The sequence below is a fragment of the Bos taurus genome, chromosome 8 (genome assembly GCF_002263795.3).
Source record: "Bos taurus isolate L1 Dominette 01449 registration number 42190680 breed Hereford chromosome 8, ARS-UCD2.0, whole genome shotgun sequence".
In the NCBI taxonomy this organism is placed as follows: Eukaryota; Metazoa; Chordata; class Mammalia; order Artiodactyla; family Bovidae; genus Bos; species Bos taurus.
The window spans coordinates 48,100,060-48,125,387 of NC_037335.1; the positions used below are offsets into that span (position 1 = coordinate 48,100,060).

Consider the following 25,328-nt stretch of genomic DNA (forward strand, 5'->3'; position numbering starts at 1 on the left):
TTTATTGACCCCATAAGTTTGTACTGTCCGTTTACAAGATGAATCATCTTTCTGTTAATACCTACACCAGTATTGTCTTATACAATATAAAACATGGTAGATGGTATATGTACTACTAACACTAGGTATCAAAAATGAAAAGACAATGTGAAAAAGAAATTCATATTTATTTACAGGTATAATGATTCATACACTGATAACAAAGAAACAGCAATGTGATTGCTTTATGGTGGTCTAGTGTAATTGGCACAATTGCTTCAAGGTAGACCAACCTATCAAAAATCACTGCAGATAGTGATTGCAAGGATGAAATTAAGACGCTTACTCCCTGCAAGGAAAGTTATGACCAACCTAGACAGCATATTCAAAAGCAGAGACATTACTTTGCCAACAAAGGTCTGTCAGTCAAGGCTATTGTTTTTCCAGTAGCCATGCATGGATGAGAGAGTTGGACTATAAAGAAAGCTGAGCATCAAAGAATTGATGCTTTTAAACTGTGGTGTTGGAGAAGGCTCTTGAGAGTCCCTCGGACTGCAAGGAGATCCAACCAGTCCATCCTAAAGGAGATCAGTCCTGGGTGTTCATTGGAAGGACTGATGTTGAAGCTGGAATTCCAGTACTTGGCCACCTGATGCGAAGAGCTGACTCATTGGAAAAGACTCTGATGCTGGAAGGGATTGGGGGCAGGAGGAGAAAGGGACGACAGAGGATGAGATGGTTGGATGGCATCATCGACTCAATGGACATGGGTTTGGGTGGACTCCAGGAGTTGGTGATGGACAGGGAGGCTTGGCGTGCTGCGGTTCATGGGGTCGCAAAGAGTCAGACACGACTGAGCGACTGAACTGAACTGAGACCAACCTATAGACTAATGAATAAACATTATACAATTTTTATGGCATATAGTATTATAGTCATATATCCATTATACAGTATTAGAAACAGTTACTTAAAAAAAAAACTCCACTTACCTGTGATAAGCTGATATGCAGTTTCTCCAATTATGAGAGAAGTATAAGAACACTACTGTACCGCAGCATAATTCTTTGAAAGCTAAGTCATAAATAAAACAGTAAGAAAACTGTTAATAATTTTATATTAAATATCACTCACCTTATGCCTATGTAAGGATAAGCTACCCACTCACTTCAGTACAAATCTTGCACAGTGTCCTACATGATGGATACTTAGGCAATGAAAATGATGACACAAAAATATCTCACACAGTTCTTATCCTACAGTTACTAGACTTTCACATGAAGACACTCATATGCATACATAAGTTTATTAACTGTATGACTTGGTTATTTACTATTCATTAAGAGGAAGTGAACAATCATAAAGGTCTTCATCCTCATTGTCTTCTTTTCTGGTAGGCTGAGGAGGAGGACCGAGAGCAATGGCAACCCACTCCAGTACTCTTGCCTGGAAAATCCCATGGACGGAGGAACCTGTTGGGCTGCAGTTCGTGGGGTCGCTAAGAGTTGGACACGACTGAGCGACTTCACTTTCACTTTTCACTTTCATGCATTGGAGAAGGAAATGGCAACCCACTCCAGTGTTCTTGCCTGGAGAATCCCAGGGGCAGGGGAGCCTGGTGGGCTGCCGTCTATGGGGTCGCACAGAGTTGGACACGACTGAAGCGACTTAGCAGCAGTCGCAGCAGCAGAGGAGGAGGAGGAAGAGAAGTTGGTCTTGTTTTCCCTAGGATGGCAGAGGCAGAAGAGGTGGAGGTGGAAGGGGAAGCAGGAAAGGGAGGCACATTTGGTGTAACTTCATGAAAATACATTGTAATTACTGATTTTTGCTGTTTCTTTATAAATGTTTCAATGTGGCAGCAGTCCCCGACATTTTTGGCACCAGTACTGGTTTCGTGAAAAACAATTTTTCCACTGACTGGTTAAAGGGGGAATGATTTGGGGATGGTAGCTCAGCTGGTAAAGAATCTGCTTGCAATGCAGGAGACCCGGTCCAATTTCTAGGTTAGAAGATCCACTGGAAAAGGGATAGGCTACCCACTCCAGCGTTCTTGGGCTTCCCTGGTGGCTCTGTTGGTAAAGATCCCCTGGAGAAGGGAAAGGTTACCCACTTAAGTATTCTGGCCTGGAGAATTTCATGGACTGTATAGTCCATGGGGTCGCAGAGTCCGACACGACTGAGCTACTTCCACTTCACGTGCATTACATTTATCATGCACTTTATTTCAATCAGCTCCACCTCAGATCATCAGGCGTTAGATCCTGAAGTTTGCGGATCCCTGCTATATGGCACCAATCCTTCTTCCACCATTTGCTTTAGTTTCAGTGCCCATCATAGAGGGTCCATGTTGTAAAAGAAGTCAAAACCATCATGAATAATCACAACTCTTCTGACAATTTGTTTTCTGGCACTGCTTCTTCTACTTCTTCCTCATTGTCTGGCACTGGTTCAGAAGCACTCAGCCCCATCAAAGTGTCTTCTGTGAATTCCCTAGGTGTGGTGTCTATTAGCTTTTGAATTTCTCCAATATTCATATCTTGAGAATTTTCACCCCCACTTTTTTGCAATGGTCACAGTCTCTTTCATGATTTCCATGACTGGTTATGTCATAAATTCTGTGAAGTCATGCACAACATCTGAACAGTTTTCTCCAGCAGGATTTTGTTTTGGGCTTGATGACTCTCATGGCTTTTTCTATGATAGCATCTTTATGGTATAATCTTTCCAGACTTCCATGATGCTCTTTGGACTTCTTGTCCATAGTGTTGACAATCCTTTCCATAGAGTACCTTATGTAATGAGCATTAAAAGTCCTTATAACCCTCTGATCTAGAGGGTGTATTAGAGATGTTGCGTTTGGGGACAAGAAAACCACTTTGAAGTCTTGAAGTATTGAATTTATTGGGTTCTGGATGGCCAGGGGCATTGTCCAACATCAAAAGAACTTCAAAGGCAGCTCCTTACTGGAGAGGTACTTTCTGACTTCAGGGACAAAGCATCAATACAACTAATCCTGAAAAAGGGTTCTCATTGTTCAGGGTTTCTTGTAGTACAATCAAAAGATTGGCAGGTGGTATCTATCTTTTCCCTTCAAGGTTGGGGGTTCAGCTTTAGAGATAAGGGCATCCTGAAACATAAACCGGACTGCATTTTCACAAAACATTAATGTATCCCTTCTTGTCTTAAATCCTGGCAATCATTTTTCTTCTTTACTAATAAATGTCCTCTGTGGCACATTTTTTTATCCTTCCATAATGGGGTACTTTGGTTTACATGAAAGACCTATTCAGGCAGATATTCTTTCTCTTCACTGATATTCTTAATGGCATTTGGGAACTTGTGTGCTGCCTCTTGGCTGGTAGGAGCTGCTTCTGTTATCTTGACATTGTTAAAGCCAAACCATCTTTCTAAAATCATCAAACCATCCTTTGCTGACATTAAATTCTCCAGCTTTAGATTCTTCAATTTCTTTTTGCTTTGTCGTATATTAACTTTGCTTTTTCCTCAAATCATATTGGAGTCTCTAGGTATGCCTTTCTTATAATAATCCTTCATGCACATAAAGGCTGTATTTTTCAACACGAGATAAAAAGATATTTTGCACAAAGTAGAGGATGTTCACGCCTGCTGGTGTAGCCACAGCATGTTTTGTGAATTTCCTTTTCTGCTTTTATGATGGTTCTTATGCTGAAACAGCTGCATACCTCAACCTATAGCTAATGGCACATAGCAAGCAACTCAATTTTTTCTTGTAATGTCATGACATTTTTCTGCTTTTTGGGTGCACTTCATATATGTCCCAGAGTGTTAGTCAAGGTTTACAGTATTGTACCAAACAAGAAAAATATGTGAGAATGACAAGTGATCAATTTTTACTGCTCTATGCAATTCACTGGAGAGATGAACTGCTGACATAGCAACTTAAGCAGATGCTCACTTTAGCTCACAATATCAACAGGAGGTGGCTACAAAATTAATACAGTAATAGTGCATGCATTGGAGAAGGAAATGGCAACCCACTCCGGTATTCTTGCCTGGAGAATCCCAGGGACAGAGGAGCCTGGTGGGCTGCTGTCTATGGGGTTGCACAGAGTCAGACACGACTGAAGGGACTTAGCAGCAGCAGCAGCAGCAGCAGCAGTGTGTGTATTATGAGTTTACTACATTTTATATTTACATTTCTCTCAATGAGAATGGCACCATGGATGGTCTGTTTAACTTTTGATAAATTTTAAGTTTTTATAATAGATTTATATTTTATGATAGTAAAAGATAAAAGACTAGTATTTACATATTTATATGCTTTTATGACATACCTCTTTCTTTTTTAATTATTTCTAAGTTATGTGGTTTGTGTTTTCAAGTTGTCACAAAGCTCCAAAAAATTTTCAATATATTTGTTGAAAAAACTGCATATTAAGTGGAGCTGTGCAATTCAAACCCATGTCACTCAAGGGTCAACTGTGTAACAATATGTAACTTTATAGTTTATAAAGTTTACTTTATAAACTATAAATATATAACTAAAATACTTTAGACTTGGTAGAAAGTTTCAGATATTATACAATTTTTAACACTCCCTGACTTCACCCCCACTCCCATAGAACAAAACAAAACTGGCAATATCTGCATATTAGGTAGAGCTGTGTAATTCAAACCCATGTCACTCAAGGTCAACTGTTTAACAATGCATTGTTGGGTTCGCTTTATAAATATATAACTAAAATACTTTAGACTTGGTAGAAAGTTTCAGATATTATGCAATTTGTTACACTCCTGACTTCCCCCCACTCCCATAAAACAAAACAAACCCGTCAACATCAGGCATTACCCAAATACGAGGAATATATTTGCTGTTCTGAGAACCAGGCTAAAAACATTTGAGAGTTACTCTAACTGGTTAATACTGGGATCCTAGGATTTCTTAAAAAAGAATCAGTTTTTCCCAGTGAAAATAAAAACGATTAAAAATCACAAAAGATAGCATAGCAACACAAAAGATAACTTTCTAAGAAAAGGAAAATATTCACCCATAATCCTACTGCTGCAACATAATAATTTTTCATTTTATTTATTCCCTTCTGGTTTATTTTCATAGGCATTTACATTTTATTGAATATAACCATTTATATATTTTTTACAGTTGATATTACAGTAGCTACTAGAGCAAGTATAAATATCATTTTTGATAGCACTGCATGTATTCAGGGATATATATATATAAATATATATATATATATTTTTTTAAAAATTTTCTCATGTCTCTCTCCCACCTGCCTATTCTATCAGTGAACTTAGAAAAACTGCAACACAAGATTTTCAGACTCAAACCAGCTAGGAAAAAAATATCAAAATCTCAAACTTTAGAAGTTAAAAGTTTTGATTTATAGTCTGAAATCCATGATACTTTGCAGGTAACCTGGAAAAGAGCAGTACATTTAAAATTTTTGACTCAGATGCCCTTATACTCATAAACCTATTTGCTACCTTTATTACTTCAATTAATATACTGTGTTAAGCTGTAACTTGGGGGAAAAAAGTTTAACTATTAAAATTCCTGTCTAGAAGCATTATAATTGTATTATGCCAGTTCAGTACATGGTGGCCTACAAGAGGAAATAAAGACAGAGAAAAATAATTTCAGGACCATCTGGCTTCTAATGTAAGAACCAGTTTAACAGACTTTAGCTTACTGATACTTATACTCTCGTTATTTCCTGCTCCTCCCTTTCTGTCCCCCGACCAACTAATGTCAAGTGGGTCATTTCCAGGATAGAGGTATTTGCTTCCTTCCTTTGCATTACTCATTCAATTAATTCAGTCAGAGGCATAACCATTTATAGATGTAGTAGACATCTCTCTATTCTGCAAATTATAGCTCAATTTCAGCTGTCATATGCATAGTTCCTTTTTTGATTACTCAACATTTGGGATATACATTGGTAAAATGCGATATGCTATCATGGTATATTGCCTGTTTTAAACCAAAGCAACAAATGTAAAAGCCTGTTCCGTCACCAATTAGCAGTAACTGCTTTGATGCTTTTTTTCCCCAACATTAACTGCCTATTCTTGGCATGCGATATAATTTGTAGTAAATGTGCTGCTGAAGGAAGTATTTGTTTGTTCATGTGACTATAGTTAAATTGTTAAATCTTCACCAGGTTTTAACACAACCAAATAGCTATTATTGAGCCTTGTAAAATCAATTAGTATTAAAGACAGAAATCATTAGAGGAATGTTCAAGGTATAACCTACCAATTTACTATTCAATGAATTAACTAGCTGAAAGAGAAATGTAGGAGCCTCTTTAAAAATGCTTATGATTAACACTGGAGAACAAATAAGTTTATATTGTATTACAGTTCAAAAGGACCATTGGCATAGTAGTGCAGATAAATTTGGTCAAGAGAAGATAATGACAGTACAACTCCTGACAATTAGATTGTAGACCTTGCAAAGTAACTTCTCATGTTTGGGCTTTCTCACCTGTAAAATGAAGGGATTAGGCTTTATGACACTTAAAAGTTTTCAAGATTTAAGAGTTTATCTGGCTTCCCATAATACCTGTTCTTGAAGTTTTTGCCATAATGTCTACTTGCACCTAAGAACATCCTATTTACATGACAAACGTCATCAGTTTCCAACTTAAAATTTTTTTTCATTTATCGAGTTTTCTTAAAGTGAGCAACACCTATGTATTTATAGAAATCACCAAGAAAAAAACTACTGTGGAATATATTCTTAGGTGGAATGTAGGACTGGTGAGGAGAAGTGTGAAGATGACATACCAATTTAACTTCTGATTCTTCTTTTTTGTTATGTATACTGCTGACCATTTTCTCAGAACCCAAGACTACTATCCAAACTGTACAGTGTAGATATGCATAAAAGCCACATATCAAAATATGTTGTTTGGTGCTCCTGTTGTCAAGGAAGGTTAAAAATTGATGAGACATTAGATATGAGTGGCGCTAAGAGGTTTTCACATTTCATTAGGAATGTAAGGGATCAATCTGTGCCATCTTTTCATTTCTAGTAGTAAGCTATGGTCCAGTGACTTTCCAAGGTCACGGATCTATTAATGTCATTTGAGAAGAGCGCACAGATATGATTGCCAATTCTACATCATACTGTCATTATTCTAGATGTCAGAGCAGGAGATGCTCTGATTAGGCAGAACTCTAAATGAAATATAATATCTTAAAGACACTTTACAGATGGGCCATCTAGCTCAATTTCTCATTTAAAATCTGAAATTTCTTCTGTAGCCCTGTGTCAGATGTCATTCAGCTTCTGTGCCAATGGTTAAGATACTCACTTATCCTTCAGAGGTGTTCCCTTTCCTTAATGGACACAGAACCATAAATTCTTTCTTACACTGAGCTCTAATCTGCTGTTTCGCAACTTTCACCTAGTTTTACGGAGTCAAAAAGGATAAACTGTACATACCTATCAAATATTTGAAGACAGCTATCATTCCTTAGTCATGTAATTCTTTGGTTATTCTTTGGGTTTCGGTTTATGAGACCCTTCCCAACTTGGTAAAACACCCCAGGATTTGCTCTAATTTGTGAATGTCCTTTCACTGCATCTTGAAATTAGTATTGCAGATGTGGTTTAACAAGCATTTTGTACATGAGATTATTTCTCCATGATCAATTTTTCATTACCATGAGCTTACTTAAGGTTGTAATCAACTGGCTCACATGTTATTTCTTGCAAGCTACAATCTCCAGGTATTTTTCCTCCATAAGCTCTTTATAAGTATAGTTTCATATTTCTATCAGTGGCTTTCTGTTTCCAGAATAATCATACCATGTGCAATTGTGCCCCTAACTAGCTTGCCAGCCTCATCCTTATGACATCCTTTCCCCTTGACCCCTGACAAGTCTTCTTAATTTCAAACACACCATATCCTTCGTCTAGGCTTCCACATACTGTTCCCCTCAGCCAGGAATGTTTTTTTGGGCCACCCAGGTCTAGTCTTTTCTTAAGTTATCCTTCAAAGCTCAGTTCAGATACCACTTCTTTGTGGGACTCCTCGACTTCTCCCTCCCCATGTTCCCTCTCAAGAATGCCTTTTACCTATTCTAATACCCTATAAATCTTCTTCAGTCTTACACAAACAGTAATAATACTCATGCAATAGAGTATCTGTCTCCTCAGTTATACTGTGAAGTCTCTGAGGACAAGGTTGATGTCTACCTTTATTTGGCATAGGGTTTTGAATGATTTAAACATTCAGTAAGTACCTGGTGAATGAGTGAGTAAATACTGAAGTAGTATGATCAATATTTTGATTTTCCCAGGTGATAATATATATAGATATAAAAAAACCCACTTAGCCAAACTCTGGGGTATGTTGTACAAATAAGGAACTATCTAGGCTTCAAGACAATAATAAGAAGGAAAAAGTCTCTTTAAAAGAAAGCAATAATAATAAAATTTAGAAAACTATAGATCTATATACTATAAAGATCAATGGTATTTTTTTCCAGTCCTTATTTTAAGTAGGAAGTGAGGAGCATGGAAGAAGGAAAACAAGCACAGCTGAGTGGCATATTTTTGTTTTACTATTAATTCGACACATCTGAACCAAAGCATTCACAATACTTGATATACTTTGAAGAGAATCATATACTATAGTCTTAGACATAACCACAGAACAAGCAGAACAATTAAAACTACATAAGGCCTTAAAATATATCCACAGTGTGTATATTCATTCATTTACAAATTAGACTACATACCATTAATTTTAATTTTTCTTTCATTGTTTTATTCAAGCAGTATTCATTCAAGGAAAGGCAACTTAGTTTTTGTGTGTGAGCTTTATTTTTTTTTTTTTACTACATTGGTTATTATAAAAGTTATGAATTAAATGTTTTCTTATCTCCTGCATCCAGGAGTAAATCCATGAAATTCTCAGAAAGTAATTCAAAACAACAGGTCTTATTCTTAAAAACAGTCAGAGTGAAAACGGATTGAACAGCCAGTCTGTGTGTAGTCTTAAGGAACATCTAATGGACTTTCAGATTTTCTAATAATGATAGTATTGCATTTCTACGGGATTAGTCAAAATTTAAAACATTGTGTACAAAATCATTCTTGAAGCTCTAAATGCCTTTTAAATTACTAATTTGAAAATTTTAAGTAGTTGCCTCACAGTACCAAACTTAAAACTCAAAACTAGTTCAAATTCAGTTCTATCGTGACTTCTCATTTAAAGGTAACTAGTTGGTAAATTAACAGATGGCATAAAAATTAAGACTTACATCATTTTTTTTTTTAAGGAGAAAATGTATGATAACCAGGGAATACAGAAAATTCAATGTATTTTACAATAAAAATAACCTTTTAAATCTCTATCCCTGTACAACAGGGTTTAGGTCATCTTTAGTGAACTTGCATGTTTTCATATAGTTTATTATGAGTACTTGAACTGTTTTAGATATACAGCTTTTTATTGAAAGAATATTACATTTTTATACCAGGATAAGATTTAGTACATTGAGATGTTTTAAAAATATTTATAAATTTGTTTCTGATATGCAAAAGCATTTGGCAATACTTTTATAGCATTTGATTTTATAGAATTAAAATTTCATACAGTACTCATCTTGATGTTTAAAAAAAAATTCACAGAAAAAATATAAATTACATAGCCTGACTGCATGATACTGTTATTTCCAGTTTTTAGTTTGGTAATTAAAACCTTCATTAAGTCTGTTAACAAATCATTACCTGTACATTTATGAAGGCAACTGACATGATTTGCAAACAAAACCTTCAGGTTTTATGTTATTTACCAAAGAGTGCAGTTCAGCAAGAAAAGAAAATCCAATATGCAAATTTACAGAATATTTTACAAATTTACCAGTTCCTGTGACACAAACTGTTTCAATCTTTCAAGGTATTGTCCATAAAGTTCCACATCATTGTGACCTGCCCCTTCAACCCACAGAGGCTCCACAGGTCTTTGGCAACGCTCAAACAATGCGAGACCATGTGAAAAGTCTATTACTTCATCTTCAGTCCCATGAATTATTAATACTGGAGAGGTTATCTTAGAGATTTTGTCAATGCTGTAGGAAAAGAGAAGGGGGAAGAAGTCAACAAATTAAGTATGAAAAGGAAACATAAAACAGATTTTCTTGTGTTATATTAGATAATTCAAACATCAGAACCACCTGTAAATCAATTCAGAGGGATAGATACCTTTTAGATTAGAAATAAGATTCAAAAGTCATCTTTACATTACTCCCTGCTTTAAGATTATCTGAAGATGTTAATTTCATGCACTTCTGTTTGAGAGAATGACTCAATTATTACAGTCACCTTAGTTTGCTTTTCTACAGATATTTTTTCTTTTTGGCTGTTCTATGGCATGTGGGATCTTAGTTCCAGAGCAATGGGAAGTGCAGAGTCTTAACCACTGGACTGCCAGGGGAATCTCTCCTTTCTACAATGTTGATATTTAGAATAGAAACTTAGGTTGCAAGGAGAGGAGGAAATCAAGGGCTATTTCAGCTATGTGCTAACTTAATACCTCTCTGCACTCATATTTTTTTCTCCCTCCTAATCTCTTACTAAAATGATAGCAAAATATATTTTTTTAGGGTATTTACTCACAAAAATTAAAATAAAATACAACATTTTGGAACAGGAAAGCAGATGAGTATGTGAGAAAATAGATTAAAAGTGTAGGAGAAAACACAATTTTAAGAGGATAGAAGGGTAAAGTGAAGAACCAGCCCAATTTGTACTACGGAATACTCCAGAAGGAACTGACATGGGGATGAAGGCAGGTGATTCAAATCTACAGAATTTGTTCAAAGTCTCTTTAAGAAGTAGTTAGCCACCCCTGCCCCAGTTCTTTTCCTTCCCCTTGCTTTTGCAGCTGGGTAACTTCCCTGTACCTAGTGGACTAGGGGATTACAGACACAGTTTAAGGCAGAGATATCAAATAACAAGTAAACATATACATGCTGGCATCCAGGCCTTCATTCCTAAGGCATAGATGTAGGAAGAGTCTTCTTTGGAGACTATATATTTGCCTTAAGAGGAAAGATAAATAAATTCTGATGAGCAGCATGGGAATCCCCAACTAATCGGCTTGACCAGATCACTGGATAGTGAAACTCAGTCAACAAGTCTTAATCACCCACTTCAGGTCAGCTCTTTAATTCCTTACTTTTCCATATGAGCACATAACCAAGAATTATCAGACATCAGAGGAGAATACTTTAAATGTAACACAAGGATCAAAATAAACAATAAAAAAGGGCAATTTGGAAGAGACAAACTATACAAAGAAGCCTTACAAATAACAATTCTTTAAAAATTTCCTGAGAGAGAGAGAGAGACGCCAAGGCATTTAGGTATTATAAGCATAAAATGAGGATAGAGTCTTGAAAAAGAAGACATCAATGAAATAATTCAAGGCAACATTTGGTAAGGAGAAATGCTTGGGTATATTATTTGCTGCCAACTATTCCATAATAGAGGAATTAAACAAAAAAGGAAATGTATGTTTTTCAAACAGTTTACTGTTAGTGCTTCTGTTGGTGTAGCTAAAACGAAAGAGGGTGTCAGACAGACACATAACTTGGCAGTAGTTTACCCCAAATGTCTCCCTATCATTCCAACCATTCAGCAAAACAGTATAACACATATACCCTCCAATCTACCATTTTCTAAAACCAAAACAAATCCCCAATAAATGTAAAAACCAAAAAACCCCATAGGCTTGCTCTGGTGATAGGATCATATGCTCCCATAAGCTTGCCTACCAAAGTAAGCCTTTAGGCTAATGAAGAAAAAATGGTTTTGAAATGACCCTTGCTGTTCTTATAAATAATTGAGTGATGTTTTGGCCTTTGGCCCATCTATCATTCACAAAAAACCTTCGTATTGCTGCCCATTTGAGAAAGAAAGTAAGACTGAAATTTGCCAGGCTCTCACTTCTTGCCTTTTCCCTTTATTGGGAAAAACAGGCCATCAATTTTTTTGTAATGATGAAGAGGAGCTAGCACGAACTATCATTCTACGTTGAGAGACATGAAGAAATGTAGTCCTCCTTTTAAATCTAACACTTATGTTTGCAGACTTATGGGGCAATAATTATTCTGGTTCATTTAAGACAACATTTTTGCAATTCATTTCTTTTGTAAAACATATCACTAATGAGACATCATTCACTTATTTTTATGCACATGTATCTCCTTTTCCTCTACTTGTTCCTCTCCTTCAGTATTATGCACCTCACTGGATGGCACTATCACCCATTAGCAACTCAACAGAAATCTGGGGGGACCTCCCTGCTGGTCCAGTGGTTAACTCTCTCAGCTCCCAAAGCAGGGGGCCCAGGTTCGATCCCTGGTCAGGGAACTAGATCCCACATGCTGCAACTAAGACCTGGTGCAGCCAAATAAATGAATAAATATTAAAAAAAAAAAAAAAAGAAATCTGGGAATTATATTCAATGTCTTTTGTTTATATACAGTCTAACATTTATTCTATCAATTTTACTTCTCAAATTCATTCTCTTGTCTCCAATACGAGTGCCACTGTCTGGGGAATAAGGCTCACAGCACTTTTCACCTAGGTTACTATTGCGCAAACATTTCAGCCTGCTGACTGGTGTCCTGCCACCACCCTCTTCACAGATTAATTATTTCACAATTTCGATAATATATGTAAAATATTAATAGGAGTTCAAGGCTGAGAGAACTGTATCATGAATACCTTGAGCGATGGAAAAAAATTCCTTCTAAAATTTTTTTGAATTAAACTACTTGCATATTAATACTTACTTTGGGAATGCATCAAAACAGTAGGTCTTCTTGGTATCAGGAAAAGCAACTCGCATTCCTGAGGTCAAAGGAGAATGAAGAATAACAGCAGCACTCTCATACCGAGCAGCAAGATCCACAGATGGTACTGTCCCTATACTCTGGCCATATATAATCACATTTTCAGGGCGAATGCCATATCTACATAGTACAGAAGTTTAAAAAAAAAAAAGGGTTGTAGAGTCAGACTGGTATGAAATGTTCAGTCACTAGTAAGTACTTAATCTTACAAAAGAATGACTTAGAATGAGACAATGCCAACAAATTTATATTTAAAATTTAAGTTTCTTAGTCACCACTACCATATCTAATGCCATAATAAAATCTATATTCATTTATTTCATCGGTTTCCATTCCATCTTTTGAAAAAATAGTAGCTGAGGTCTCTTACAATGTTAACCTTAAAGAATGAATTTATTAAATCATTTATACAATTCAATGTAGCTTACTATTAAATATATTTGGAACATACTATGTCACTAATATTTTAATGGAGATTCAGTTTTTATATTCCATTCAATGTAACAGAGGTTCTTTATTTCTCTAGGTATTAAAAGTGGCTCTTTTTATTTTCTGAAGTTGGTCATAGTTAACAGTAGGGAATGAATAAAATATATGTATTATAGCCTAGCGCAAACTACTTATTTTCTTGAGATTTGCATTTATTCACCCATAGAAATGGACTAATGTGGAAAAAGATCAACAGATGAATGGGAATTTCAAATGCCACATGGTTTGGTGATTTATGAATAGACTTCATGACAAAATCTCAAGAGAACTACCTTAATTCCTTTAAAAATGTTTCAGTAATACTGGATACACACTATGTTTCTACAATATAATTGTCCTAACTATAAACTACTGGCAGTGTAAGTGAGGTACTGTGGGAGCTTATGAATGTGCGATTAAGGGCTAGAGTCACATCAAGTACACTGCCTTTCCACTTTAGTGGTCTGACAGCAGTCATTTCTGGATGCTGACAGTTATCTGCACAACAGTTTTTAGTTTTGTGAAAAGGTAAAAGAATCTGAATATTTACCAGGAAAAAAGTAAGATAAACCCTTGTGCTTCCTATAGCTCTTGCCAGGGGCACAAGACTATTCGAACTATCTAGGTGGTGACGTACCGCCTTACAATTTCTTCAAATCAGTTCTACACAAAAATTTGGACCCTGGCCCAGAGACTGGGTTCGAGTTACTCCAGATTGACTCTAAATGTAACAAAACTAAGAAAAGTTTTTTTTTGTTTGTTTGCAACAGACTTAACTTTATAGGAATGAAGGAATTAGGAAAATGAACATTTGGTGGCAATGACGGGTTTTAGGCTAAAGCTAGCAATGGCAAGGCTCCAAAGTAGCAGAAGCAGCTGCCAATTTAGCATCAGAGGACTTGAGGCAGAAACAGAATTTCAGAATAGTACATGTTGGAAAGGACTTTAGAGACCATCTAATCTAGGTCAGCTGCTTACTGAGCAGATGTTCAAAGTCAGAGTAAGTTAATGACAGACCTATAATTAGGCTCAGGTATACTGACTCCAGGTCCAGTGCTTTTTCTATTACAGCACACAGATAAGGAGCTCAGAGACTGTGGGGGAAAGGCCACAGAGTGAGTATTAGTCCCTTATTTTCTGTTGATCCATCAGAAGTTCAGTAATGTGGGTTATAAATATTCAATTACCCTTAAAAGGAAGTTACTCAAATAATAATTAAGCTCATTAATTATTTTTTCCCTTCCTGTTACTTAAACCCTAACTTTTTACTTTAATTCAGTAAAGGAAATGAAAGGCATGCATTCTAATTACACATATTTTATTAGATGATAGAATTCAAGAACTGGAAAGAATCTTGGAGATGATTTAACTCAACCTCTTCATTAAGCAAAGAAACAGAAAAGTTAAAGTTTTCAAGACTTCCTATACTTACTAAGTCCTCTAACCATATTTAGGGTTCAATGTAAGAGAAATTACAAGTCTGAAATTCTATGGTAAACGAGTATGTGAGATAATTTACCTATTCTGTTCCTGCTCTTCAGTCATACTGGTCAAATGTATAAAAAGATTAACCAAGATAAGAAATCATTTTAGAACGTTTCTTTTAAATTGATATCAGAGAAAACTTAAAAAAGAAAAATAATAAAGCTGACCACTTACAAGAGGGGATTCTTTTACGTAAACATAGAAAGAACACCTGCTAAGTCACTTCAGTTGTGTCCGATTCTGTACAACCCCACAGACGGCAGCCCACCAGACTGCCTCGTCCCTGGGATTCTCCAGGCAAGAACACTGGGGTGGGTTGCCATTTCCTTCTCCAATGCATGAAAGTGAAAAGTGAAACTGAAGTCGCTCAGTCGTGACCGACTCTTAGCGACCTCATGGACTGCAGCCCACCAGGCTCCTCCATCCATGGGATTTTCTAGGCAAGAGTACTGGAGTGGGGTGCCATTGCCTTCTCCGAGAAAGAACACCTAACTGGATAATAATGTTTTACTTCAATAAATTTATACTTTTGTTTTACTTAGCACTAGTAAGGAAGGCTTTCTGCTTTTAGCACTATACTAATTCACTGAAGTTGATTATAGTATGTGAATTATATTGCAATAAATCTGTTATTTAAAAAATTATATTTTCCTGACAAGTATTATACTATATTCAACTGGCTGACTCTGAAAGCAGGCACTCACTTTTGTTTGTATGCCTGAGGGGATTGATACCAGTGTAACTGAAGCAGATTTTGCAGTCATTTACGGTAGTTTGGACGTTTATAAATATTTACCCTTCTATGCCTGCCTCCCTCCCACCCCGAAGCTACTTAATTACTACTTACCATCTCTTTTTTTTTACTTGTTAGAAATATGTTCTCATATCATTTCAATTGACTTAATCTCTTTTATACACTTCTGTCCAGTTCTTTCCCTGGACAGAACTCTGCTATGAGACCATAATTCTATTATACATCTTGGGGGAGGGGGGTAAATGTTTCTAAAGACATTTTCTAAAAAGATTATACCTACTAATAAAATTGAGGAAGTTCTTCCCAGCCAACTGAAACCATTAATATTAATATTTAAAGATTAAATTAGGAATGGGAAGTTTTCTCTATGTACTCTAAAATACTCTGGAATTCAGGCAGCTTATTAATGTATAATGAGGAATAATTTGTACTAAGGTATTATTTCTATTTAGTGTACATTATCTGTCTGATGAGAAAATGCACTGAAGTATACAAAACTGCAATATTTTTCAAGAAAAAATTGTAAGTATCTTGGCGACTAAAAGATGATTAATGTAATTTCTATTTATTTTTAATTATATAAAATAATGCAAATCCTGCTTAGGATCTGAACAAAAGCAATCTAGTCTCTTATTCTGTTAATGACAGATCAAGTGAATGATTATTTAAATCACTGTTTTTTCTCTCTTGAAATTCTGCAACTTTGAATAAACATTTTAATACCACAATCCAGTAAGTTTTCTTTTTCTCTAATAAGTTTCTAAAGCCAAACATTTTTCATTGGCTTAAATAAATTTTTAAGAATCTCTCTCTCACACACACACATAATTTATCAAACTCTTTTATGCTATTATACAAAATTTAAAATTATAATCTAAAACTGTAACTATTTATAGATTTATACAGGTAAATATAATCTCTACTTAGTACTTCAAGGTGTATTACAAAAACATATTATTTTTACACAAGACAATTTCAGCGTGTGGAAAACAATTTCCAATCACTATTTACCTTGTCCTAAGAGCAAGCCAAGCAGCTTCTATGTCTGCATAGAGGTTCTTCTCTGTTGGTTTCCCAGAACTTGCACCATATCCAGAATAATCATATGAGAATATATTACAATTAATCCGTGATCCCAGTCCTATGTAAAAGCTGCTCATCTGACCAAGATCAACAGCATTTCCATGTGAGAAGAGTAAAGTATATTTGGCATTGGGTGAGCAACGCACAAACATGCAGGCAATTCTGTTGCCTTTACTGGTTCTAGTCATGAAACATTCAATGGCATCTTTTTCTCTAGAAGAATATTGCCAGTCTGCTCGTTCTGATAGGTGTAAAGTCCAACGGCTTCCACTTTCATCACACATCAGCGTATAAGTTGGATCAGGTGGCAAAAATGCTAACTTTGAAGCAATTTTCCCTGGACAAGGTGGACAGCAGAAGAGGCAACATAGCTCACTGAACGAAAGATTATTCATCTTCTGAAAAAGAAAATAGTCAATGTTTTAATCACTGAATGTGCATTCTGCATTTACATACAATAAAAGTTAAAACAAAGACACCAACCAGTAAATTCTACTAGTGGTCAGTGTCTACTACTGTTACATGAAGTATCCTTGCCCCAACAGATTTTTGGCATCTTTGTAGAAACACATTAAATCCTGAGGTGAGGCAAATACTCCTGAGCAGAAAACAGATTCAAATACTACATGACACCTTTCAAATAGTAGTGATATCTTGTAATACTTAACCAAAATATGAAAAATGATATTCATACCAGAGAATAGGGGTATAAATTTGATATTTCTCCACAAAAAACAACAAAGGAGGTATGAAATATCTTTAGTTTGTAATTTCAGTGAAAATTTTCAGAATCTCAAGAGAAGTTAGGGATTTAACATAATAAACATATAATAATAGCACTGATGAAGCACTTACTGTCTATCAGGTGCTGTGCTAAGTGTACTATGCCTTTTCGCATGTTTAATCCTCTAAGCAGTCCTCTTTGGTAGTCTGAGAAAGAAACCTGCACAAGGTCAATCAGCTGCAGAGCCAGGATTTTACACCAGGCTCAGGCATCGTCCTACATCCCTAGGTCATACTGCCTCAAAGGCTGAGAACACTACTTGACTCAGAAGCCTATTATTTCAGCCATAGTGCCAGCGGCCTAAATAACCTATAAGACATTAAAATCAATATATGTTATGTATGTAATTATTGCCCAAATCAAGAAGGCATTATTATGGAAAAAAAGGTAAAATCTGCTCAAGGAAAACTTTCAAATGGTTGGACAGAAATAAGTGGAACGTTTGAAGTCAGAGTTGGGGGTAGCACTTGTTAACCATATAACCTTGAGCAAATTATTTACCTTTTTGACCCTTATTGTCTTCGTTAAGTAAATGCCTACAATGAACAGACTGGTCGTGAAGAACAAATACAATGATATTGTTAAAGCATTTAACATGGTAATAATGGCTATAGTCGACACTCAGAATGGTCCACTTTCTCCTGTGCCTTTTTCATCAATATTTTAAAAGTATCCACAGTTCATATTAACTCAGGAACATAAATAAAGTACTACTTGTTTGCCCTACCAGCATTTCCTTCTAATTATCCTTTCTTAAATTCTTATCTCTTTTTATTGGCAGACCATTACTTAGTTCCAGTAAGAAGGCATTCAAAACAAACACCTTCCAGAGTAACCAGAGGTCTCTCTGGTCTGGTCTAATGTCATCTAATTTTCTCTAAAAAATCTAAATAAAGGATAGGAAAAAAGTACTTCATTATACCAAAAAAAATGAAAAAAAAAAAAAATCACTCAGAAGAGTGACTAAAGTGTTGAATACATAAAGAAAGGGATGCCTATTTCATTAATTACTGATTCAAAATCTAGTTTATATTGCTTAATACAAATGTGTTAATTTCCATGTATAAATTGAGTAGGTAGAAAGAAGCAGCAGAAACATCAGAGAAAGAAGCAAGCAAGGGTAGGAGTGATATGAAAGCCTTTAAAAGATGAGTAAAGTAAAGGCAGAAAGGGAAGCATTTTACTTGCATTTCTATCTTTATTCCCTTTCAGCCTTCAAAATGAATACAACCTGAGTAAGTTAATGTCTTACTGTGGTTGGAAAGAGTCAGATAGAGCAGAAATGACAACTAGTTGTCATCTATGATGATAGAAAATTCTAATTGGTTCCATGAAGGGTTGTGCTGAGAAGGATTCTGAGGGGATACCCAGGGTTTGCCAGACAAAGAATGTGCGACAAATTAGTGATGTCTACTGCAGAATTTGGTTACAAATCTATTATCCTGGCCAGGTGAACAAAAGATCTGGCAGGGATGGTAGAGAAAGAAGTTCAAAGGGTCAGTTACAAAAAAGATGATCTGGAAAAAGATGAGGTAGAAGATACAATATATCAGTGCCATCTGTTTAATACTCTGCCTATGGTTATTTCTCACTTCCAATTACCTTACATGCCACCAACTGCTCACTCTGAACAGCCTATTAAAAGCTTATTGGCTATACTATGTTCCTGTAATTTACTTCTTGAACATGAAGACTTTTATATACTATAGTAATTTTGAAATAAATCTGGCTGACTGAACACACACAATGCTGCAGAGATGCTTCTGAAGATAAACACCAAAGAAAAGATGAAGACGAGAAAAATCTGCTGTGCCACGGTCAAGTCTAATGAAAGAACCTAATTTTCTTAATGGTGGCAGAAGAAATTATTCCCACCTCCACTGCCTTGAATCCACATAACTAGTATCCACTTAATAACAAAACCTTGGAAATTATTGCTTTCCTAATAACAGCTCTGATAGGGCAGCAACCCAGACTTGCTTAAAAGTTATTCTCTCCTTTCCTATAAATGTGAAATTTTTCCACAACAGAAAATATAAATAAAACAAACCTAAGTTTTACTATGATCAGAACTGAGCAAACTACTGAGGGAGAATATCTTATTCTTGATAAGTCACTGAAATATCTTGTTAAATTTAGATAATTTAAACCCAATTTTTTTATATAACTCACTTGAATATAAACATGTCATTTACCAGTTATTTCTTGGCAACAAAATAATCACAGGTAGAAAACAACAGTTATGACCAAACAAAAATAGGGATTTAAAATAAGTTATAATAAACTTATTTACAGAGAGAGAGAGAAGAGAAAACTTAAAGATGAAGCAGAAAAAAATGTCAGAAAGAAAAATACAACTGGAATCTCTGCAATAGAAAAATCAGTATCTGAAACAAAGAATTACACTGGTGGATGGGTACAAGTATCAATAAGAGTTTAAGAACACATTAGTGAACTGGAAAATCAGGATGAGGAATTCCCAAGTACAGAAGCTTTCAGGAGGATAAGAGATGGAAAATAAAGAAGAAAATTTAAGGAGGATGTAAGTAGAAATAAAAACTAATATCAATATTATATAAGAATCCCTCCAAAAAAAACAGAGGATAAAATAAAGACAATCTTAGTAATTTTTCAGAATAAAAGAAAATTCAGACCGAAATAGCTCAGAATGCCAAGAAGGTATTTAAGAAAACATTCACAGTTAGACAAATTACAGTTGATATTAAAACTGAAACAAAAATCTGAAAGCTTCCAAAAAGAAGAAATTACTTACAATGGAACAAGAATCAGATGAACATCTAACTTGTCAATAGTGATGCTAGAAACCAGAAGACGCTGAAGGGATAGGTTTAAAATAAGTTAAAAACTTTGAAGCTAGAATTTCACAGAGAGACAACATACCAATTTAACATGAGGACAAAATAAAGATATCTGCAAAAACACAAGAACTCAGATTAAACCAAGATCCTCTTTGAAAAATTTTAGTAAAAAGGAAAAGAAATCCAAGAGAAGTCTGAGATATGAGTTAATATAACATCTGTTTCTTTTAGTAAATAAGCAGTGAAGGAAAAAAGCAACAAAGTATATCCCTAATAATCCAGAATCAAAACTTCAGAGAAATACCAATATGGAGAGGATTGGAAATAGTACAAATGTGCAGGGGCACTGTCATCTGAACTGATCAGAATATTAATATTGATGAGCTTAAGACACAGAAGAAAAGCATGAATATAATTTCTTTGGGGAGTGCCCCATCACAGGGCATGCAGGATCTTAGTTCCTTGACCGGGGATTACACCCATGTCCCCTGCAGTGGAAGCATGGAGTCCTAATCATGGGCTGACAGGGAATTCTGAAATATCTGACAGTTTCTAAGAAACACCTGAAGTAATTATAGTCATTTATTACAAATGTTTAGCTTTATATATTTATCAGGATGTTAAACTTCAAGAAGGCATATAAACACAAATAATTATGGTAAATTAATGGTAGATATCAACAAAATAGAGAACAAAAAGCAACAGAAAAATTAACAGACCAAAAAAAAAAAAAGATTCTTAGAAAAGGCTTCCACTACTTCTAACAGCAACTAGCAGTAACTGAGGGTTTCCCTTGTGGCTCAGCTGGTAAACAATCTGCCTGCAATGTGGGAGACCTGGACTCGATCCCTGGGTTGGGAAAATGCCCTGGAGAAGGGAAAAGCTACCCACTCCAGTATTCTGGCCTGGAGAATCCCATGGACTGGATAGTCCACGGGGTCGCAAAGAGTCGAACATAACTGAGCGACTTTCACTTTTCATAGCAGTAACTGAGCACTTACTAATCCTAAAGTGTCAGGCACTGTACTAATCCTTTTCACATATTAATTCACTTAATTCTTTCAATAATCCTCTTACATAAAGACTACCCTTATACTTGTTTTCCAATTGAGGAAAGAGAGGCACAGAGTAGTTATAAACCTGCCAGGGGTGACACAGCTAGTAAATGGTAGAACTAATAAGTGGCAGAATGACTCTGGAACCTGAATTCATAATCATAGTTTTATGGAAAGAATATTCAGACAAGACTTATCAAGAGAAAAAGATGTGCAAAATCTAAAATGCTAAATGAAAAAGAAGACAGATTTATAGACAAGCTTTAAAAGTAAAAAATATCATGAATAAGTTAAATGACTGGTGAAATATATTAATTTCTTGAGTAACAGAACAGCAACAACAAAAATACCCAATAAAAAATGAACAAGATCTGAAAAGACATTTTCCCAAAGACGATATCCAAATGGTGCATAAACACATGAATGGATGCTCCCCATCATTACTCATTAGTGAAATGCAGTTCAAAGCCACAACATACCAGTTCAATCCCACTAGGATGGCAATTGAAAAAAAAAAAAAGGTTGACAAGGATATTGAGAAATTGGACCCTTCATAACACTGTTGATAGGAAGTAAAATGGTACAATTATTTGGGAAACACTTTGGCAGTTCCTCAAAAACTTAAAACACAGAGCTACCACTTGACTAAGCAATTCTAATCCTAGGTATACACCCAAGAGACATGAAAACATATGTCTACACAAAAACTTGTAAATGAACGTTCACAGTGGCATAATTCATAATAGCTGAAAAGGCAGAAACCATCCAAATGGTCATCGTCTGATAAACAAAATGTGGGATATCCATATGATGAAATACTGAATAAAAACAAGAGCCAAGTATTGATGCATTCTACAAAGTGGATGGATCTTGAAAGAAGCCAGTCACAAAAGATCATTTTATGATTCTATTTATATGAAACATCTAGAATAGGCAAATCTATAAAAATAGAAAGAGATTACTGGTTTTCAAGCACTGTAGAGCATGGAAAGTTGGGGAACAATGGCTATAGAGTATGTATGGGGTTTCTTTTTAATGAAAACACTCTATACTCAACTTGGATGGTAGTTGCACAGCTTCAGTAATAGTAACCTTTAAAAACTGTATTAAAAAACCCCAAAAACTAGTTGTATCCTTACCTCTCGGTATGTAGAACACAAACTCCAGATGGATTATAACTCTAAAAGTCAAAACTAATACAACTCAGGAAAAAAAAAATCCATAAAAGAGAAAACACTAGCAAATTTAGCTTCAACCAAATAAAGAATTTCTATTCAGTAAAAAAATGCTTTGGGAAGTATGATTTCTTCATCCAAAACCATCCAGTCAGAGGGTTAATATCTAAAATAAGAAACTTCTACATAAACAAGAAAATAACAAAAAGCTCAAGAGAGGAAATGGACAAAACATGAATAGACAGAAGGATACACAGGCTAACAAATATATGAAGAAAGGTCATTCTGTACCACTAGTGCCATGCAAAGTATCTTACACATAATGAAGTCTCTTAACATAATTTTTTAGACGAATGAGTTAATAAATTATTAGTGAAGTGAGGTGAAAGTCGCTCAGTCCTGTCTGAATCTTTGTGACCCCATGGACTATACATATACAGTCCATGGAATTTTCCAGACCAGAATACTGGAGTGGGTAGCCTTTCCTTTCTTCAGGGGATCTTCCCAACCCAGGGATCAAACCCAGGTCTCCAGCATTGCAGGCGGATTCTTTGCCAGCTGAGCCACAAGGGAAGCCTAAGAATACTGCAGTGGGTAGCCTATCCCTTCTCCAGCGGATCTTCCTGACCCAGGAATCAAACTGGGGGTCTCCTGCATTGCAGGTGGAATCTTTACCAACTGAGGTATCAAGGAAGCAATAAGTTTATTAAGATTAACTCAATTCTCCTTACCTCAGAAGTTCCCACAAAAGGCAAAAAGTTTACAAATCAACATGTTAAGAAAGCAAGCCAGCATATTTTGTGACAATTACTTAGGTGTTCTGTATGGTGGCAGCATAGAACCAATCAAATAAAAATGTATGAATCTGAATGAGGCAGGAAAAGCATTGCTAGTTACTAAAATCGTTCAGTGCATTATAAAGCACAGAATATTAACAGTCTCCCAGGGAGAAGGAAATCTTGCCCCTTTGGCAATCAATTCACAAAATGAAAGGTCAGCTCAATGTTAAAACAGATGGCCCATTGTGAAAATTAAGGTTTTCCTTTTGGCGGGGGACTCAGTTACTTTACTTTTATAGCAGAAGGAAGTTCCAAAAATTGAATGAAATAATAATTTAAGAACTTGCTTCTCCTGGTAACTTTTTCCTGCTCAATGACAATGGAAAAAAGATGAACACCTGAGTCCTTTCTCAGCAAAACAGTAAGACTAGTAGTGTTAAAGATCGTTCTTAAATAAAATGACATACTATAATCTCCTTCCTTTCTTCTGACACAAGAAATAACTGAAATGACTTGTGGCAATTCCTGATGTAATAACGTGTACTGAAAAAAAAATCTTACTTTGATCTCTTTTGTAATAGTTTCTTGGTAATGCAGACTGTCTCATATTACTACCATGTACAAAGGATAATTGATTCTTTTAGGGTTCAAGAGTTTGTTGTAATGAACTGAACTAGAAATTAAAGACTTATGTTTTTTCAAACTGCCAGAAGAAACCCGGAAAAGTAAAAATTAAGTTAGAATTATAGCAGAGCCTGCCTAACACCAGAGATGTATAAACAAGGTAGATGTTTGAATATTAAGAGCAAGAGGTAGCAAAGATCAGAATGAAGTCAGAAGTGATGGCACAGAAGATACTCAACTATGAAAAAGAAAGGGAAAAAAAAAACAAAATAAGATTTAAGGTTGGTTCTGTGCAAGCAGGCCATGATCCCAGCACACCGCAACTGACTAATGCAAAGGAAATTACCATTAATACTACTATACCGAGGGGGTTAATCACATTCAGCTCAGTAGCCTAGGGGTGTGTCAAAGTAAGGCAAATTAAGCTCACTTCAGTCTTCCTGGAGGGCACCAAGTGACTGAGGCACTGCCGCCCTAACATCCAGCATGTTATCTGTAGTAACATTTACCAAACTGCAGCAACAAGGAAAATATGTGTTACGGTTTTTTAGGGAGCCATATATATTACAGAGTTCAATGCATAAAGAGAAATGGAATATTCATCATTAAGGAAATTTGGCAATATACTTATTTTCCAGTCAAGACAGAGCACCCAGGACTTCCCTAGTAGTCCAGTGGGTAGGAATCCGCCTATCAATGCAGAGGACTCGGGTTCAATCCCTGGTCTGGGAAGATTCCACATGCTGAGGGGCCACTAAGCAAACCACTGACCCCATGTGCTGCATCTACTGAAGCCCATGCACTGAGAACCTGTGCAACGAGAGTTCATGGTCTGCAACAAGAGAAGCCACCGCAAGGAGAAGCTGTGCAGAGTAGCCCCTGCTCGCAGCAGCTAGAAAAGCCCTGGTGCAGCAGTGAAGATCCTGCACTCTCCCGCCCCCAAAAGAGAATCCAAAATACTTAGAATGATCAAAATTTCTGCTGTTACTTAGAAACAAGGTGCTTACTATATGTTGTTTTAATTGGAATGTAATTGCTTTACAAGTTGTGTTGGTTTCTGCTGTACAATAATGTGAATCAGCTATATGTAAAAACATATCCCCTCTCTTGTGTATATGTGGTTTTAACACATTTTCTTATTTGTATATATAGTACGTAGAAACACAGCTTGTGTGTGAGCGTTAGTTGCTCAGTCATGTCCGACTCTCTGGGACCCCATGGACTGTACAGCCCATGGGGATTCTCCAGGCAAGAATACTGAAGTGGGTTTGCCGTGTCCTCCTCCAGGGGATCTTCCCAACCCAGGGATTGAACCTAGGTCTCCCGTATTGCAAGCAGACTCTTTATCATCTGAGCTACCAGGGAAGCCTGAAATACAGCTTATGCAACTGTTATCTCTTTGAGGTAGGTTATGTTTATTTCTTCTTTTTGATCATTATAAGAA

At 35.9% G+C, this 25,328-nt stretch overlaps 1 protein-coding gene across 2 annotated transcripts in view; it reads right to left on the reverse strand.

Moving 5' to 3' along the window:
- Positions 1–8,534: 8,534 nt before the first annotated feature.
- The window catches only part of ABHD17B (abhydrolase domain containing 17B, depalmitoylase), a 48,612-nt gene continuing 31,818 nt past the window's right edge, over positions 8,535–25,328 (reverse strand). The window contains exons 2-4 of one of the 2 annotated variants that reach the window (XM_005210032.5): positions 16,577–17,046; positions 12,799–12,978; positions 8,535–10,068 (exon numbers count right to left, since the gene is read on the reverse strand). In XM_005210032.5, the coding sequence (XP_005210089.1) occupies positions 9,849–10,068; positions 12,799–12,978; positions 16,577–17,043 (867 nt within the window). In that variant the 5' untranslated portion in view covers positions 17,044–17,046 and the 3' untranslated portion in view covers positions 8,535–9,848. The remainder of the gene's footprint in view (positions 10,069–12,798; positions 12,979–16,576; positions 17,047–25,328) is intronic. The other variant, NM_001101278.1, reaches the window with a different exon arrangement.